Source organism: Spinacia oleracea, chromosome 4, assembly GCF_020520425.1.
Source record: "Spinacia oleracea cultivar Varoflay chromosome 4, BTI_SOV_V1, whole genome shotgun sequence".
NCBI lineage: Eukaryota > Viridiplantae > Streptophyta > Magnoliopsida > Caryophyllales > Amaranthaceae > Spinacia > Spinacia oleracea.
The window spans coordinates 102,887,621-102,903,771 of NC_079490.1; the positions used below are offsets into that span (position 1 = coordinate 102,887,621).

Here is a 16,151-nt window from a genome sequence, read left to right on the forward strand (position 1 = left end):
CTGTTGGACTGCGGCAAAATAGTTAAATAGCCCATATCCAGGGGCAATTTGGTACTTTCAGTTCTCATTGGTGACAGTAGTGTCACAAGAAGAAAAAAAAAATAAAAATCTTGAGTTTTGGGAAGAGAGGGTGACGAAAAAAATGATCCGAAATCATCCATCCCAAAACCCCAATGCTTCTGCAACTTCTTCTTCTTTTTCATCTCCATCATCAAACTCTGATTCCAGGCATCGCAACCATGCCACCACACAACCCAATTGGAATCGCATTTCTAACAGACCGCAAAGAGTTCCACTGGAAGAGCTTGTTGCAACTACTCAATCCATTGTTGGAACTTGCCCTTTTATGTGCCCAGGTATAATTTACACTTTTTTTTAATAACATCCTTTAATTTAAACTTGCTTCCAATAATTTTATAGATTGATGGTAAATTTGTGAGTTTTCTCCTAAATTCATGTTAATATTAAACCCAATATGGCAATGAGATTTTAGTTATGGTATATAACTAGATATTTATTTAGGAGATATATTACATGGTTGTATTCCTATTTTACGAGTTGTATTTTAGGGATTAATTTGTTAGCATATTGGTTTCTCCTAAATTGTAATATTCTAGTAATATTGTGTTTCCTAATACTAGGGCTAGGGTTAGGAAGTTGGGGTATATATAAATAGGGATTTATATACCATTATGATTGACATGCTTGAGATCCTGAGCTTAAGCATAGTTTGAGAGAAACACCTGTGAGGTTGATTAATTGTATTATTAATAACGGTTTTGATTAATAATACAAGTTGGGACGTGGTTATACCACGTTATATATATTGTGTGTGTTTTGTCTAGTTGTTATCTCGTACTATTCCTAACAATTCACATACTTGGAATCTGAAGAATGTTTCATGCATTTTTTTTTCTCCTGAGATTTTGTATTGGAGCTGTTGCTATGTGGGTTAATATGACTAAGAACAGATAATGTCGATGTCGAATACTTTATGGGTGTTAGGAATATATTGTTAATCTTAGGGTTGCTGTAATGTTTGAAATGATAAGATATCAATGATGTAATGTGGAAACCAAATGATTCAAAAACAAAAGATATGCAGATTTTCATGACATGGAAATACCCTTTTGGCTGTCTAGTATTGCAAGAATTGGATTTCTGTCAGAATATGTTGAAGGGCGTGTATTTTAGAGCATATTTGGTATAAGGTTCTTAAGTGTTGGAGATGGAATTAATTAACCGTTTCAACTACCTACTGTTTCACTGTTTGGTATGACTGTATGCGAGGTGGAGTAACACATTCCATTTCCTAAGAGTAACTTTTGCCACTCATTTATTGCCCTTCTCAACCGTATGGTAAAAGAATTTGTTACCCTCCATTCCCAATTTGATACAAGAGATTACTTGTTTTTATACCAAACAACTAATAATTGTAACAGTTAACATTATCCTTTCTCCTTATTTGTTTCAGTTCCATTTCCTTTTCTAAAATCATACCATACATGCACTTAGCATTTCTTGCTTGTCTGTAGAAAAAGAGAGAAGCCAACGTGAGCGGCTTCGAGATCTTGCTGTATTTGAGAGGCTGGATGGAAATCCGATGAAGTCATCTTCTAGCCTCGCAGTTAAGAAGGTAAACCTTTTTAAATGTCCTGCATATTGTTGTTGCTTTAGTGAAATTATTTATGCTTTTCAGTTGTAAATTCGTTGCATATGGAGGACTTGCTTTTTTTGAAGTCTCATCTTTTGATCGATTGTCCATGTCGGTCATATTCAAGTTTTAACTATTAGGGAAAGGAAAGTGACACTAAATTCTACTTATTTTAATGATCCCTTGCATGGAAATGAGGTTTAATTCTCTGTCCGTCTAAAAATTACTGTTGTTATGCTGTGAAGAAAGTGGTCAAACTTAACAAGTTAGCTTTTCTAGTCAGTAGTCATTTCGAGCGTGACTCCACATTTTCTCTCACTAGTTTTGCAGAACTATATCAGTAAAAGAAGTACACGCATCAGATATACGCCCTCTGTCAGTTCTGGAGGATACATTAGATTACCTTATGAAGTTGTTGGATTCATCAGATCGTTCTTTTCTAGTTCTTCACGATTTCATCTTTGATAGGACAAGGTCCATAAGACAAGATCTCAGCATGCAGATTATCAACAATGATCAAGTCATCTGCATGTACGAGAAAATGGTAAGTTATACAGTTCATTTCTATGCTTCATATCTACGTGCGCAATTGTATGTATAAATTTGTAATTGTATGCAGAAAGAAGATTAAGAAAGGTTTTGAACACCAGAATCAACAATTTTTGTGTGTGCTTTTTTTTAATAAATGAATAAGTATTACTGAGCTTGAGTAAGTTGTGTGTTCATGCTGGGCCTTACCGATCTCAAAACAAGGAACCACTAGTATTGTTCAGAGTAGCTTCTCAAACATAGCCTTCGTCACCTTTTGATAACTTTTGAGTCTGACATAACAAATGAGTGGTTCCATGAAACAGTCATAGAGAACTAGAAAAGTTCACTAAGAAAAATTATGTATGAGTTATCATCATCTGACAATATTTGGCACAAACTGTAAAATCATCTTGCAATTCTTGGAATGTGATTTTCTCCAGCTTCCACTCTGTGAATCCCTACTTGGGATTGTTAGTTAAACATGTGATTTGATTAGAATAGATAGCATCCACTGTGTATTTCTCTCATCTACCATGTCCATTGTACCCCCCCTATAAAGAACCCAATACCTATTTTGAACCCCAGAAACTTGAACCCTGATGCCCTTTCATTTTGTTTTGTCAATGATTGCATGATATTCAATATTCACTTCAATAATCATCAAGTAGCAGTACGAGGATATTCCAGAATCATTAAATACACTCAGTAGCTCATCATTCCCTAGCAATTTGAATGCAGACTTGCGCCCGACTTATTACTTTTAGATGTTATCATGTGTTTTGTAGTGTTCGTACGTTCTTCTGTTTACGGTTTACAAATAAGATGCGGGATATGTACTTGCATCATTGAATTGATGTAAATATGTGTTCATAGAGGTATGTCATTGGTAATTTCTGCCAAATTGTCCATTTCAAAACTGGAAACCCTGTACGGAGAATGCTGATCTACTTTGATGGACAAAATATATCTTTACCATTTAGTGTTCCAATAAAGATAAAATTTTGAGCTGGATACATATGGATGCACTTGTCATACATTGTTGTCTTTCTATTCAATAAAAATGCCTTGTGAACCTTGTAAAAATATTGGTAAGCTCACTCGACAAAAGAGTGTTCCATTTTTTTTATTATATTTCAGTCCCTTATATTGTTCAATAGGTCTTTTATTCACTTAATTGTGCTTTAGCTTTTAGTGTCAAAAATTAAACAAAATACAGAACATATTCTGATTAAAATAAGTGCTAGACTTCAATATTCAGAGACTAGGCTGCTCAAATTCGTACCATTATGACCTGGACTATTTAATACAAGTGCCTTACCGTAGGAAAGTAATGGATCAGAGGGGCCAACCGCTCCATTCAACAAAAAAGGGAAAATTGGAGGTTACAAAGTCTGTACCCTTGCTGCCTCAGGGTCCAGATATTGTCATCCACTATCGTCCATGTGCCACACATATTATAAATATTTTCCACCATTTGTTTATCCTGAAATCCCCTCTGCATTAAACTTCCTCTTGACAGCCACTTCCTTGGTCTATTGATGTATAAGTGTAGGAACTATAGACTTTTTTAGGCACGAACTACTTGTTTAGAACATCAGTATAGAAACTAGTCTTGGAGTTGGAAGCTAGTCTGATGTTCTGACTTCTGTCTTGTGTACTGATCATGAATTATGCAGGTTAGGTTTCATGTCACCTCCAACCACAAGCTAAGAAGATGTGAGGATGACACCACCATTTTATCTTCAATCCATCATCTAAATATGGAACAGCTCACAAAGTGCCTTGCATCACTATATAACCTCTATGACATCAACCGAACTTCAGATTCTGTTTTTGACAATGAGGCTGAATTTCGATCTCTATATGTCCTCCTTCACCTTGAAACTCACAGCCATTCAACCGTTGCTCTCTTCTTTATAGCTGTTATTTGATTGTCACATTTTTCCGCCCTGGTTTGGAAATACTGACTCTGAATACAGCTACTGATTTCATCTGTAGGGTGAGTCTCTATCTTCGTGGTTCTCTCGCCTATCTTCATCTATTATTTGCTCAAAGGAGATGTGCTTTGCGCGGAGAGTATTAAGGTACTATAATGGTTTTTTGGCCACACTTACATATGACTCATTGTTTATTTGTTTATACCAGTGGACTAATATCTTGATTTAGTGTCTCAATATATTTACTTCCGTTATATCCCTTTTAGGTTTTTTCGGATGGGCAATTTTTGGCGTTTCTTTCATACTGTAGCATCAGAGGCAACTAACCTGCAGTTATGCATTATTGAACCTTACATCATGGAGGTTTGATACTTTGATAAGACCTTTGATGTTTTCTTTTCATCCATCTCATGTACTTCGTATATTTCAATGGAATATCTCTATCTTTTGACTTTTCAAGGTAATTATTTCTTTAATAATTTTTGTTTTCTAATTGAAGGATATAGTGTTATCGAGTTTTGATAATCTTCCTAAAAGCACAACTAAATTTATAATTTTTATCTTTTTATTTGTCACTACTTTTTACTATTTTTATCTATTTATTTTGTCATTTTTTTACTAAGTATGAAAATATTATCAACATGCCAATACTCTTATATGTGAGGTGAACTGGAGTATTACCTATATATATTTATAAAAGATATTCAAAATGATATTTTAATAATTTTCCTTATAGAACTCAAATCAGTGAGGTGATAGGATTAAGCAAGCGAAATTAGTTGCTAATTCACTATTGCACTCCATATGCAACATCATTTCTTGAAGTTGTTCAATTATTGAGTTCGGACATTTCGTATGGTGCTTTATTGATTGCAAAGGTAGTTGTCTTTTTCGTTAAACTTTGCATCTCTAAATCCATGTTCGCAAGGATGGAAAATAATGAGGGCTTATTTTCTATTATAGAAACTATTATAAAGGGTAACCTATTATGTATGATAGTTATGGATAGTGATATATCACTCTCAAATGGAGGAAATACGCTTCTTTAGGATCTCCTTGAATAATTATTTTCACTCGTATATATGGGTAATACTGTCCTCCACCAATTCCTTAAAACAATCACCATCATCTCCCGTTCTCCACCCACTCACCCACTCACCACCTCCTAGGCGGATTGTGGGTTTGTATCTCCTTCGCCACTTTATCGATGCTTGAATTGCTTTTGTGATAGCATATATTAATCGTCTTTATAACCTTATCACTGATCTACTATGATTCTTTAGTTCAAAGAGGCTTTTACTAGGTTTCTTTTTGGGTTATTGCTTTTCCTTTTTTTCAATGAGTGTACAATGATTTTGTTAGGAAATTAACCAACACTTAATGGGCGCTAGTAGGTTTGAACTTGTTTTGTTCACTTAGCCACCTTCACTATTAAAATAGGTTTGAGGCGAAGTGATGGGGATTCTAGGTCCTAGGCGCAAAGCAAACGTGTAAGTCCGCGTCTCATTGAAGTGAGGCGCACTTGGTATATAAAAAAAAAAGGGTTAAATAGGTGTTGTACACTTTGACTTTTGGTGCGATGTGGTGCACTTTTGTGTTCCTCCCTTGTGCGTCTTTAAAATTGTCTTGATCTCACCTTACACTAGCTGGATGCCTAGGCACACTTTTTTTTATGCTGGTCTGTCCCACTTTTAGTTTTCTTTTGCTGCCACTTATTCTTTATTTTGCAGATTAATTCTTCTTTATTCCTTGTGATATACAGAGTACTGTATTTCTTTTACCAAATACAAAGTAATTGCATATTAAAAAAAGGGAAAACCTTCTTAAGCTTGGTTTCTAGAAAGTGAAAACTATTTAAAATTAAAAGTTTGTGCTTTAAAATGAGTTTATTTACATTCCCCTTGTAGGCTTTCCAACCCTACGATCTAAGACAGGTTGCAATAGAGCTAGTCTTTTCAACAATGACTTTAGATTTTCTTCCCAATACGATATATGTGAAGGCCGTACTTTCCTTTTAAAGCTCCTACTTGACCCTCATAGTTTACCTGCTCTGAAAGGTTATATCTCACAACATATTCACTTAAAGTTTGTGGATTTCATAAGAGGTGTCAAATCTAGAAATTTTATTAATTGGTACCCAATTTCACATGGAGATTATGATAGATTCGTGAGGATGTGTTTTTTCCCCGGGCCTAAAACTTTCATTAGTAAATACTACTTCCTCCGGGCTTTTTTTATACCCTATTACTTTAGACTCTTGTTTCTAGGAGAATTGAGTGGGTATAAAGAAAAAGGTGGAAAAAGTAGGAGAGGTAGTAAAATAATGGATAAGAATGGGTTGGTGTAAGAAAAATGAGGGTAAAGTAACAGAGAGATGATGGAAAAGTGTAATTATTGTGGGGAAAGGGGTAAGACAGTAAATATATTTGCCAAATATAGAATAAAGTAGAAGTGGGTAGAACAAAAAAAACACCCCTTTTCGGAAAGTGGGTACATAAAAAAGCGGAAGGAGTACGTCAAAGTAGAAGCACTGTTTTTTTGTTAATTTTGACTTCTTTTTGTACAATATTATTAAAAATAAATGTAAAATGTTTGTTAGATTAGTTTTGATGTATGTTTACAAAATATGTTTTTTTAATAAACTTTTTCTAATATGGAGTAGATGAATAAAGAAGGTGATGGTCAAAGATGAATATGATAAGCGTAGAAGTCAAAACAGTGCATTTATTGTGAAACAGAGGTAGTATGCTGTTGCTGTCTCCAAACTCCGGTGCATGTACCACTCCTGTTGTTTTATTAGTACACTGTGTCCACGTTTCCTCTGCTATCAATTAAATTCCTGTGCCTTGATTCCCTTATTCATTTATCCAAACTGCTTATGGAGAATTATTGTCTAATAGCCTGAATATATCTGCTTCCTCGACAAAGTTATTCAGAATGGGTTAGTTGAAAGCTGTATAACAGGTGCAGAGGTGGGTAGCTAGCATTTAACAATGACTTGGTATATATGAAAACTTCGTTACCTCACCGAGTTGTTTTAATTTTTTTTATAGGTTCGAGCACTTGCTGTAGCGTGTATAAATTCCAGTGGTTATAAGCTTCATCCCTATCCACTAACATTGCTTTCAAAGATCTTGATGATAGAGGTATTACTTATAGTTTCTTCTATTTATTATTTTCTATGTGATACATCTGTTTATTTAAGTTCTTTACATTTGCGTTATACGTGGTCTCCAATGCACACATTTGACATCTACATCTTTAATTACTTATAACTTAAAATAACAAAAAGTTGATATTAGAAAACATGTTTTGGTACAAATCTAATAAGATTGCAAATGGTAGTTTTTTCTTATGTATAAATCACAAAATATGAACTAACCGCAAAATTTGGATTTGCCAGGAGTTGAATCTGGAAAGCTTTTGCAACGCTTGTGGTCTGCATACCTCTCAAGATGATATGGGGAATAAAGTCTTACCCACCAAGCAAACTGGTTTTTCCCATCCCAAGGGAGGATTTCAGTGCAATGTTTTTCAGTGGTTGGAGCTGGTGGAGAAGTAAGTTCCTTCGGCAGACCACTTTTATTATTATTTCACATTTTCACTGCCATGCTTACTTTGGAGACTTAAGTTTTTTTTTTTTTAGTAAACACCCTTAGCGGCTACTGTGATGTTTTCTTGTCCACCAACTAGACCAGCCTAATTGTCGATGAACAACAAAGAACAATAACAATGATAATGACAAAGCACATAACTCCCTTATTAATTTCACTTGAACAATACACTTAGATTACAAGACTGGATTCCTGTCCAACACAAATCTGAACAAATGACATAACACTAATATTTATAGGGACAAAGGATGGCCATAGGCCAACCATTTAGGAATAACCTGCCATTACCCCACTAACAATAACTTCCACACTACTTGTTTTTCTTCTGATTATGCGCATGTTTTTAAGAGAACCATTGGAGGTTGTTGTCCATAGCCGCCGGTTATGTCAAGTCAAGTCCTAACCGTCTACTACCATCATACTTTGTTAACCTTGAGTAACCGCTGGTCAGCAACATGACCGCTTAACCGCCCACTAAGGTAGTGCTTCCTAAGATATAAGAACTGCTTCCTACTCTTTAGGGGACGTGGACATAGTGCTTCCTTTTCAATAACCGCCCATGCTTCCCACTTTGCCGGTGTGGTAATCGTCTGTCAAATCTCCCATCCAAAATCATGCTCTTTATTTTTCTATAGGATTCATGGACTCATGGGGGATACAATCATCCTCCCACGTCATGTCCAAGTATTCCTTGTCTAGCATAACTTCCCACCAAGTCCATGCTCCTAAATCTACGTTACTAGGACTCGGGTACGGGTGTCGGGCACGGGTATGGATCCGAGCGCCGGACTAGAAAAATTGAAATTTGAAGACACGGGGACCTATCCTAAATTTAGACACGGGTACGGGGATATGGAATATAAAAATTACAAAAACAAAAAAAAAAAAAAAATTATTCTTAAAAAATATAAATACAAAGTACATAAATTAATTATTAGAAAATTAAGATAATAAAGAAAATGATATTATAAATAAGTAAAGTAACCATGTTCCAAACATCCAAATAACCAGAACTTCTAATATGAAAATGAAATAACAAAAGTCTCCCTCTATTCCTATTACTACTAATTTAATAATAAAACTACTATGAAGCTTAAACTAATGGAGCATCAAACAAAACTGCGAGCTTTCTGCCTCTAGTGTTGTCAACTCAATGATCAACATCAACATTCCAGGCTTCTTTTCAAGCTCTTCTACAAATAAGTCAACAGACTCCCAGAAACTAAATTGTCAGCCCCTATTAAAAGGGGAAAAAAAAAAGTTAGTCATTTGGAACATCCTAAAATCCTATATGAAATTCTATCAAAATGTAATATTTGATTAGTCTTACCAACATCTCAATACTTAGGTGGACCCTCAATATAGTCTTTTTGATTCCTGGAGAGCAATAGAAGATTGTTGTGTACGTACACCAAATTTTCGGTCCTCTGTGATGTTAGCCGATTTCTTTTGACAGTTTGTATCGCACCATATGTGCTCCATTTACGTTCACAACAAGATGAAGAGGCTGCTGGGAAAGCAATTTAAAAGCAAAAATTTGAAGGAGTGGTGTGAAAGAACAATAGTTAGCCCACCATGATATAGGATCCTCATAAGTTCTTGCCTCAATAACATGAGGATGCCCAAAATAGTCTAACCCACTAAGAGAAAGCGCCATATTCTTTGTAGACTTTACGAAAATCATATGGATTACTAAAAGTTCTTTGAAAACATTTGTCCCTATTAAGTGCCACCTCTTCATCCTCATTTGGGGAGACTCTATGAACTCCTTCTCCACCTCCACTAAGCCATTCAGTAGCATAATACTTTGGAACTAAAGAATGGGTTAAACAATAAAGTTGTGAATTGCTTTTATTCCATGTATCTTCTATAACTTTTTGGATTGCATCAAAAAAGGTATAGCTAACTCTTCCCCCTCAAGTTAAAGAAATCCGAGCCTTCGTTGTTCTATCATAGAGTCCCACATGACATACACTAAATGCAAAACAGAAGCATCTTTATCCCCAACCATTAGGAATTGCATCATAGGCTTGGTAAACTTCAACAAGCAATCAATTTTATCTCCCTAGCTTTGAGCTCTACAGGGGTCCATCCATTGACTCTAAATTTTTTCCAATCGGGGTCAACTACTGTTTTCTCTAATGTTTCTTTTACTTTCTTTAGTCTTGCTGCCATTACAATGTGTGAAGCAAACCTAGTTTCAGCTACCTTCAATAAATACAAATATGCGTGTCGAGCATAAAATTGATTTTGATAAGGTATGGTTTAGTATTAGCTAGTTTAATTCTCTTATTTGAGTTACTAAATCATTAATCCACTTACACTTAGAGTAGTGACTAGAAATTCCAGTAGGATCACAATGGCCTTTGTAACTAAGTTTAGGCAATGCACAATACATGGAGTCCAAAATATATGATGGTATTTGGATTCAACTAACGCACCTGATGCCCTACATGCGTTATCACTCACTACCCGAACAACAACATTTGCTGGGCCAATTTCTTGTACAACATAAATGAAGATTTTTGCCACATACTTAGCATCTTTTGTGGCATCACTGGAATCTTACGATTTTAAGAACATGGGACGAGCAGCAGAAGCAATCATAACATTGATTATAGGTCTTTGTTGACGTTCTGTCCATACATTTGAGCATATAAATGCTCCCTTCTTTTTCCAGCTTGTCTCTTATAGAGGTTGTAAGAGTTTCTCAACATGGTGTTTTTGTTGTGCCAAAACGGTTGTTCGGAGTCTGTTGTAGGTAGGAGGTAATATCTAACAACATTTGCATTGGCTAATTACAGAAGCTTCTGAAATATGGATTCCTTGTAAAATTGAAGGAAAAAGAACTTGTGTAAACAATAAAATTTATATTAATATAGCTATAATATTAAGGTTACATAGTATAGGATGTTGAAACTTGAAATTAAAAGATAAAGTACCTGTGTAAAACATTAAAACACACTTCTTGTCAAGTTCATATCGCCCTAGAACATTGAAGGCACTTTCAATTGATCCTTTTCTCTTCTTCTGTTTGAGCCATGTAACTAATAGTTGATCGATGTACTTCCACAAGAGTCTGATTTGGTTCAACGGAAGAAGAGAAAATGATCAATTGAAAGTGCCTTCAATGTTCTAGAGCGAGATGAACTTGACAAGGAGTGTGTTTTGATGTTTTACACCGGTGCTTTATCTTTTAATTTCAAGTTTCAACATCTTGTTCTATGTAACCTTAATATTATAGCTATTTTAATATAAATTTTATTGTTTACACAAGTTCTTTATCTTTCAATTTTGCAAGGAATCCATATTTTAGAAGCTTCAGTTTGAAATTAGCCAATGCACATGTTGCTAGATATTCACCTCCTACCTACAACACACTCCGAACAACCGTTTTGGCACAACAAAAACAGCCTCTATAAGAGACAAGCTGTAAAAAGAAGGGAGCATTTATATGTTCAGATGGATGGACAGACCGTCAACAAAGACCTATAATCAATGTTATGATTGCTTCCGCTGCTCGTCCCATGTTCTTAAAGTCGTACGATTCAGTGATGCCACAAAAGATGCTAAGTATGTGGCAAAAAGCTTCATTGATGTTGTACAAGAAATTGGCCCACCAAATGTTGTTGTCGGGGTACTGAGTGATAACGCATCTAATTATAAGGCAACAGAGGCGTTAGTTGAATCCAAATACCATCATATATTTTAGACTCCATGTATTGTGCATTGCCTAAACTTAGTTACAAAGGCCATTTATGATCCTACTGAAAATTCCAATCACTACTCTAAGTGTAAGTGGATTAATGATTTAGTAACCCAAATAAGAGAATTAAGCTACCTAATACTAAACCATACCTTATCAAAATCAATTTATGCTCGACACGCAGATTTGGATTTATTGAAGGTAGCTGAAACTAGGTTTGCTTCACCCATTGTCATGGCAACAAGATTAAAGGAAGTAAAAGAAACATTAGAGAAAACAGTAGTTGACCCCGATTGGAAAAAATTTAGAGACAATGGATTGACCCTGTAGAGCTCAAAGCTAGGGAGATAAAATTGATTGCTTGTTGAAGTTTACCAAGCCTATGATGTAATTCCTAACGGTTGGGGATAAATATGCTTTTGTTTTGCATTTAGTGTATGACATGTGGGACTCTATGATAGAGCAAGCGAAGGCTCAGATATTTTTTACTTGACGGGGAAGAGTTAGCTACAGGGAAGTCAACATTTATTGATGCAATCCAAAAAGTTATAGAGGATAGATGGAGTAAAAGCAATTCACCACTTCATTGTTTAGTCCATTCTTTAGTTCCAATACTGAATGGCTTAGTGGAGGTGGAGAAAGAATTCATAGTCTCCCCAAATGAGGATGAAGAGGTGGCACTTAATAGCGACAAATGTTTTCAAAAACTTTTAGTAATCCGGATGACCTTCGTATTGTCTACAAAGAATATTACGCTTTCTCTTGTGGGTTAGACTATTTTGGGCAACCTCGTGTTTTTGCTGCAAGAACTTATGAGGATCCTATATCATGGTGGGCTAACTATGGTTCTTTCACACCACTCCTTCAAAGTCTTGCTTTTAAATTGCTTTCCTAGCATCCTCTTCATCTTGTTGTGCACGTAATTGGAGCACAATGGTGGGATACAAAACTGTCAAAATAAATCGGCTAACATCACAAAGGGCTGAAGATTTGGTGTACATACACAACAATCTTCGATTGTTCTCCAAGAAACAAAAAGACTATACTGAGGGTCCATCTAAGTATTGGGGTGGTGGTAAGACTCTAATCAAATATTACATTTTGATAGAATTTTATATAGGATCTTCCAAATGACTAATTGTATTTTTTTGTTTCTTTTTGTAGGGGGTGACAATTTTGATGATGGGAGTCTGTTGAGTTATTTATAGAGTTATTTATAGAAGATCCTTATTTACAGAAGATCCTGAAATAAAAGCCATGAACGTTGAGGTTGATCCTTGAGTTGACATCAATAGAGGCAGAAAGCTCGAAGTTTTGTTCGATGATTCCTTAGTTTAAGCTTGTTAGTAGTTTTATTATATTAAATTAGTAGTAATAGGAATAAAAGGAGACTTTTGTTATTTCATTTTCATATTGGAAGTTCTTGTTATTTGGATGTTTGGAACATGGTTACTTTACCTATTTATAATATCATTTTATTATATTAATTTTCTGTGCTTTGTATTTATATTTGTTACTCTCTCCGTCCCAGATTAGTTGTTACACTTTCCTTTTTCGTTCGTACCAGATTAGTTGTTACACTTCTAAATTAGGAATGACCCCACAATCATTATATTGTCTCTCTCTTCCCACTAAATTTTTTTTGTCCCCACACACTCTCTCATTCAATTAAAAAAATACCCCACTAACTCGTATCACATCTACTTTTTCAACAAAAATAACAATTGATAACCATACAACCACTTATCACCTAAACCTTTGTGCAAAGTTAAGTTTAACGAGTAATTTGGGACGGGAGGAGTATGTATTTTAAGAATTATTATTTTTAATTTTATTTTTGTACATTTTATTTTCCATATTCCCGTACCTTTGCCTAAATTTAAATTTAGGACAAGTCCTCGTGTCTTCAAATTTCAATTTTTTCGAGTCCGACACTTGGATCCATACCCGTGTCCGACACCCGTACTCGAGTCCGATTAATGTAGCCTAAAGGAAGGCCAGCTTTCCCATGTATCCGATAACTACCGAGTAGTTACTAGGTCAATGTTCCCCTCGTCGTGGTCTCTCATAGTAGTTACCAACCAACTACCTGTCTACCTATTGTCCGCTATTTCCACCAAGTACGACAAAGCTCGTGTGCAACCCCGACCCTGAGAGTAGGCAGGGAGTGCATCCGCCTAAGGCCGAGGGCGGAAAGGGACCCAAAATAAAAATCCGTAGAGGATATTACACAAGTAAAAAATTTGCTTAGCATTTGTAATTTACCTTTGGCTCAATGGTAAGTTTGTGCAATATCTATGTGTTTTGCGTGAGTTCGATCCTCTGTGTCTGCAACAATTTTATTTTTTTGTTGTTGACAACTTCCTACTTTTTGCTTTGTTTATTCCATTCTTTATTTTTTTTTATTTTTTTTTTACTTTTTAGCTTGTGTTTTTTTTTTAATAATATTGTGTATATGTAATATTTCAAATTTCTCATTCATAATGTTGTAATGTTTCATATTATAAAAACTCCTACTTTTTATGTTAGCATTGATTGTTCAAAACTCCAGTTAGTGTATGTAGTGCTTCATATCTACTTTAGCTTTTAGTACTCAGTTGTAATTCATGTAAATATTTGTGGGCGAAATTAATTGTGTGATGGACTAGATAGTTTTGAAAAATCAAATTTCAAAGTTTGATGATGACAAAAGTAAAGAACTACTAATATAAAGATACCGATATTTCCTACAAAATAAAACTATGTTGTTTTGGATCAAATAATAAACCTATTTATGCATATTGACTATCTATTAATCAAGTAATTATCTATTTTACTAATAGAGTGCAAGTGCTTAGTGCAAGCCGGTGAAATTGTAGAAGGAGTAAAAATTTTATTGATTTGAATTTGAATATATAGTCGATCGGAAAAAAAAATTGATGCCTTTTTTCCAAATAGTGCAACGATTTAAGTTATAGATCCGAGATATTATTTGGGACCCTAATCCTTTGTTTCGCCCACAGCCCCCAAAATATCAGAAACGGGGCTGCTCGTGGGTGCAAATTCCACAAGGCTCAAGTAGGTATCAAATGTCGTATGAACACCTCACCAACAATAGATTTCACCAAACAAAGCTCATGGCAATAAACCACATAAGACTCGCCAAGTAGAAGTGTGGAACCAGTAACCACCATGCACCATGATCATCCCCGACACAAACACACATATGCGGATAGTCTCATTTTATTTATTTATTTATTTTGTTTTATCATATTAATTATCATATCGGCTTCTTTTTATTCTCTCCTAAGCTAACCTCACTTCAAAACAAAGGTCACCTTGCATTCGGGTGCATTTGCCTTGTCGTCTTTTGTAAGGTGTCTAACATGTTTTGTGAGTACACTGTTGTATATATGTTGGTGGATTCTCTAAGTTAACTCCCAAGTCTTAAATTTTTATCGTGTATCAATAGATATTTTGGAAGGAGTGTGAGTTTCGATTAAGTGAGTGTAACAATTTGTTATCTTGACTATCCTTATAAAAAAATGGATACCTTGCAAGTTAAAACAGTCCTCCTACTTTCAGGGAGAACTACTGAAATGATGTGCTAAAATGACCCCTGATATTTGTTGTATTTTACACTTTGTATACACATTCTTGGACTATGCAATTTTTTATATGTTTTTGCTGTTTATCCACATAATGTGCTTCTTCTAATATTTGATTTTCTCGCAGGCCGGGATGCGAGAGTAGCTTTTAAAGTGATGTCGGAGCTGTGACTTTGTTGGCTGGTCATGTCTTTTGAGCTCTGGTTTTATTGATGGATGATCTTTTCATGTACAATGGTTTACAAATTCTCTTTTATTGTTGACCCGTTATTTGATATTTTGCACTGGCATGTTCCATGTGTTTGGGAGCACGATATCGTTCTACCAAGACCTTTGTATAGTTTGTGTGTATTGTGTTTACGACCCTACGGGTAAATGTTGTAATCTTTATAAGCTCTCTCATTTTCTCTTTCCCACTTGAAGATTTATTGATGAGCTATAAATCCTGTGTATGGGGGTGTCAAAAAGTGACCAGACCCAAAAAACCAATTGAAACCAACCGACATCTAAACCTAATATCCGTGAAATAGTCAGCTATGTTGTTGACCCGAAATCCGATTTTTTGTTTGGTTGATTTCTCTTGATAGATTGCCTAATAAATTTTTACTAAGTACGAGACATTTTGGGCAATCTAATCCTTGTGAATTTTGCGTGAAAACCCTTAAGGATTCAACCCATATTCTTAGAGATTACCCTCGAGCAAAAGCGCTTTGGAGTTATTAAATGTGTTTCTTCACTGTCCCTTTTTTGTAATGGCTTTTTTCGAACCTTAACCACAAACCCATCAATCAAGGTGCTGAGATTTCTCTCCCATGGCAAACTCTCTTTTCTTTCTTCCTCTGGAGGCCGATAAGAAACGAGAGGGTGTTCAACCATAACCAAAAATCCCATATGTGCTCTTGAATCCCGAGCTCTAGTTTGGGAATTTTTCTCCTCGAGAAATTACTCTAAAGGGAACAATCAACTCATTACAACTCACATTGGTTGGTCTCCACCTCCACATGATTGGTGGAAACTAAAACGTTACGTTTGTCAAAAATGGGGAGTGGGCTGTCTTGCAAGTACTTTTAGAGATCACCAAATGTAGAGTCCAACCTATTCTAATGGGGGTGGACTTAAAGC

The 16,151-nt window shown here is 35.3% G+C and overlaps 1 protein-coding gene across 9 annotated transcripts; it reads left to right on the forward strand.

Annotated features, from left to right (window-relative positions):
• Positions 1-6: 6 nt before the first annotated feature.
• On the forward strand, positions 7-15,451 carry LOC110783797 (SAC3 family protein C). 9 transcript variants are annotated; one of them, XM_056827720.1, is made up of 10 exons: positions 54-356; positions 1,536-1,636; positions 1,977-2,198; positions 3,862-4,086; positions 4,184-4,269; positions 4,389-4,485; positions 7,023-7,094; positions 7,176-7,268; positions 7,526-7,680; positions 14,445-15,056. In XM_056827720.1, exons 1-10 carry the CDS (start codon positions 143-145, stop codon positions 14,566-14,568), a joined length of 1,389 nt encoding a protein of 462 aa, XP_056683698.1. In that variant the 5' UTR covers positions 54-142; the 3' UTR covers positions 14,569-15,056. The 9 variants fall into 9 exon arrangements, with proteins under 9 accessions (XP_056683700.1, XP_056683698.1, XP_021843868.1 ...); XM_021988176.2 differs by lacking the exon at positions 14,445-15,056 and adding an exon at positions 12,607-12,929 and having other exon boundaries at positions 66-356; XM_021988175.2 differs by lacking the exon at positions 14,445-15,056 and adding an exon at positions 15,157-15,451 and having other exon boundaries at positions 73-356.
• The last annotated feature ends 700 nt before the right edge of the window (positions 15,452-16,151 follow it).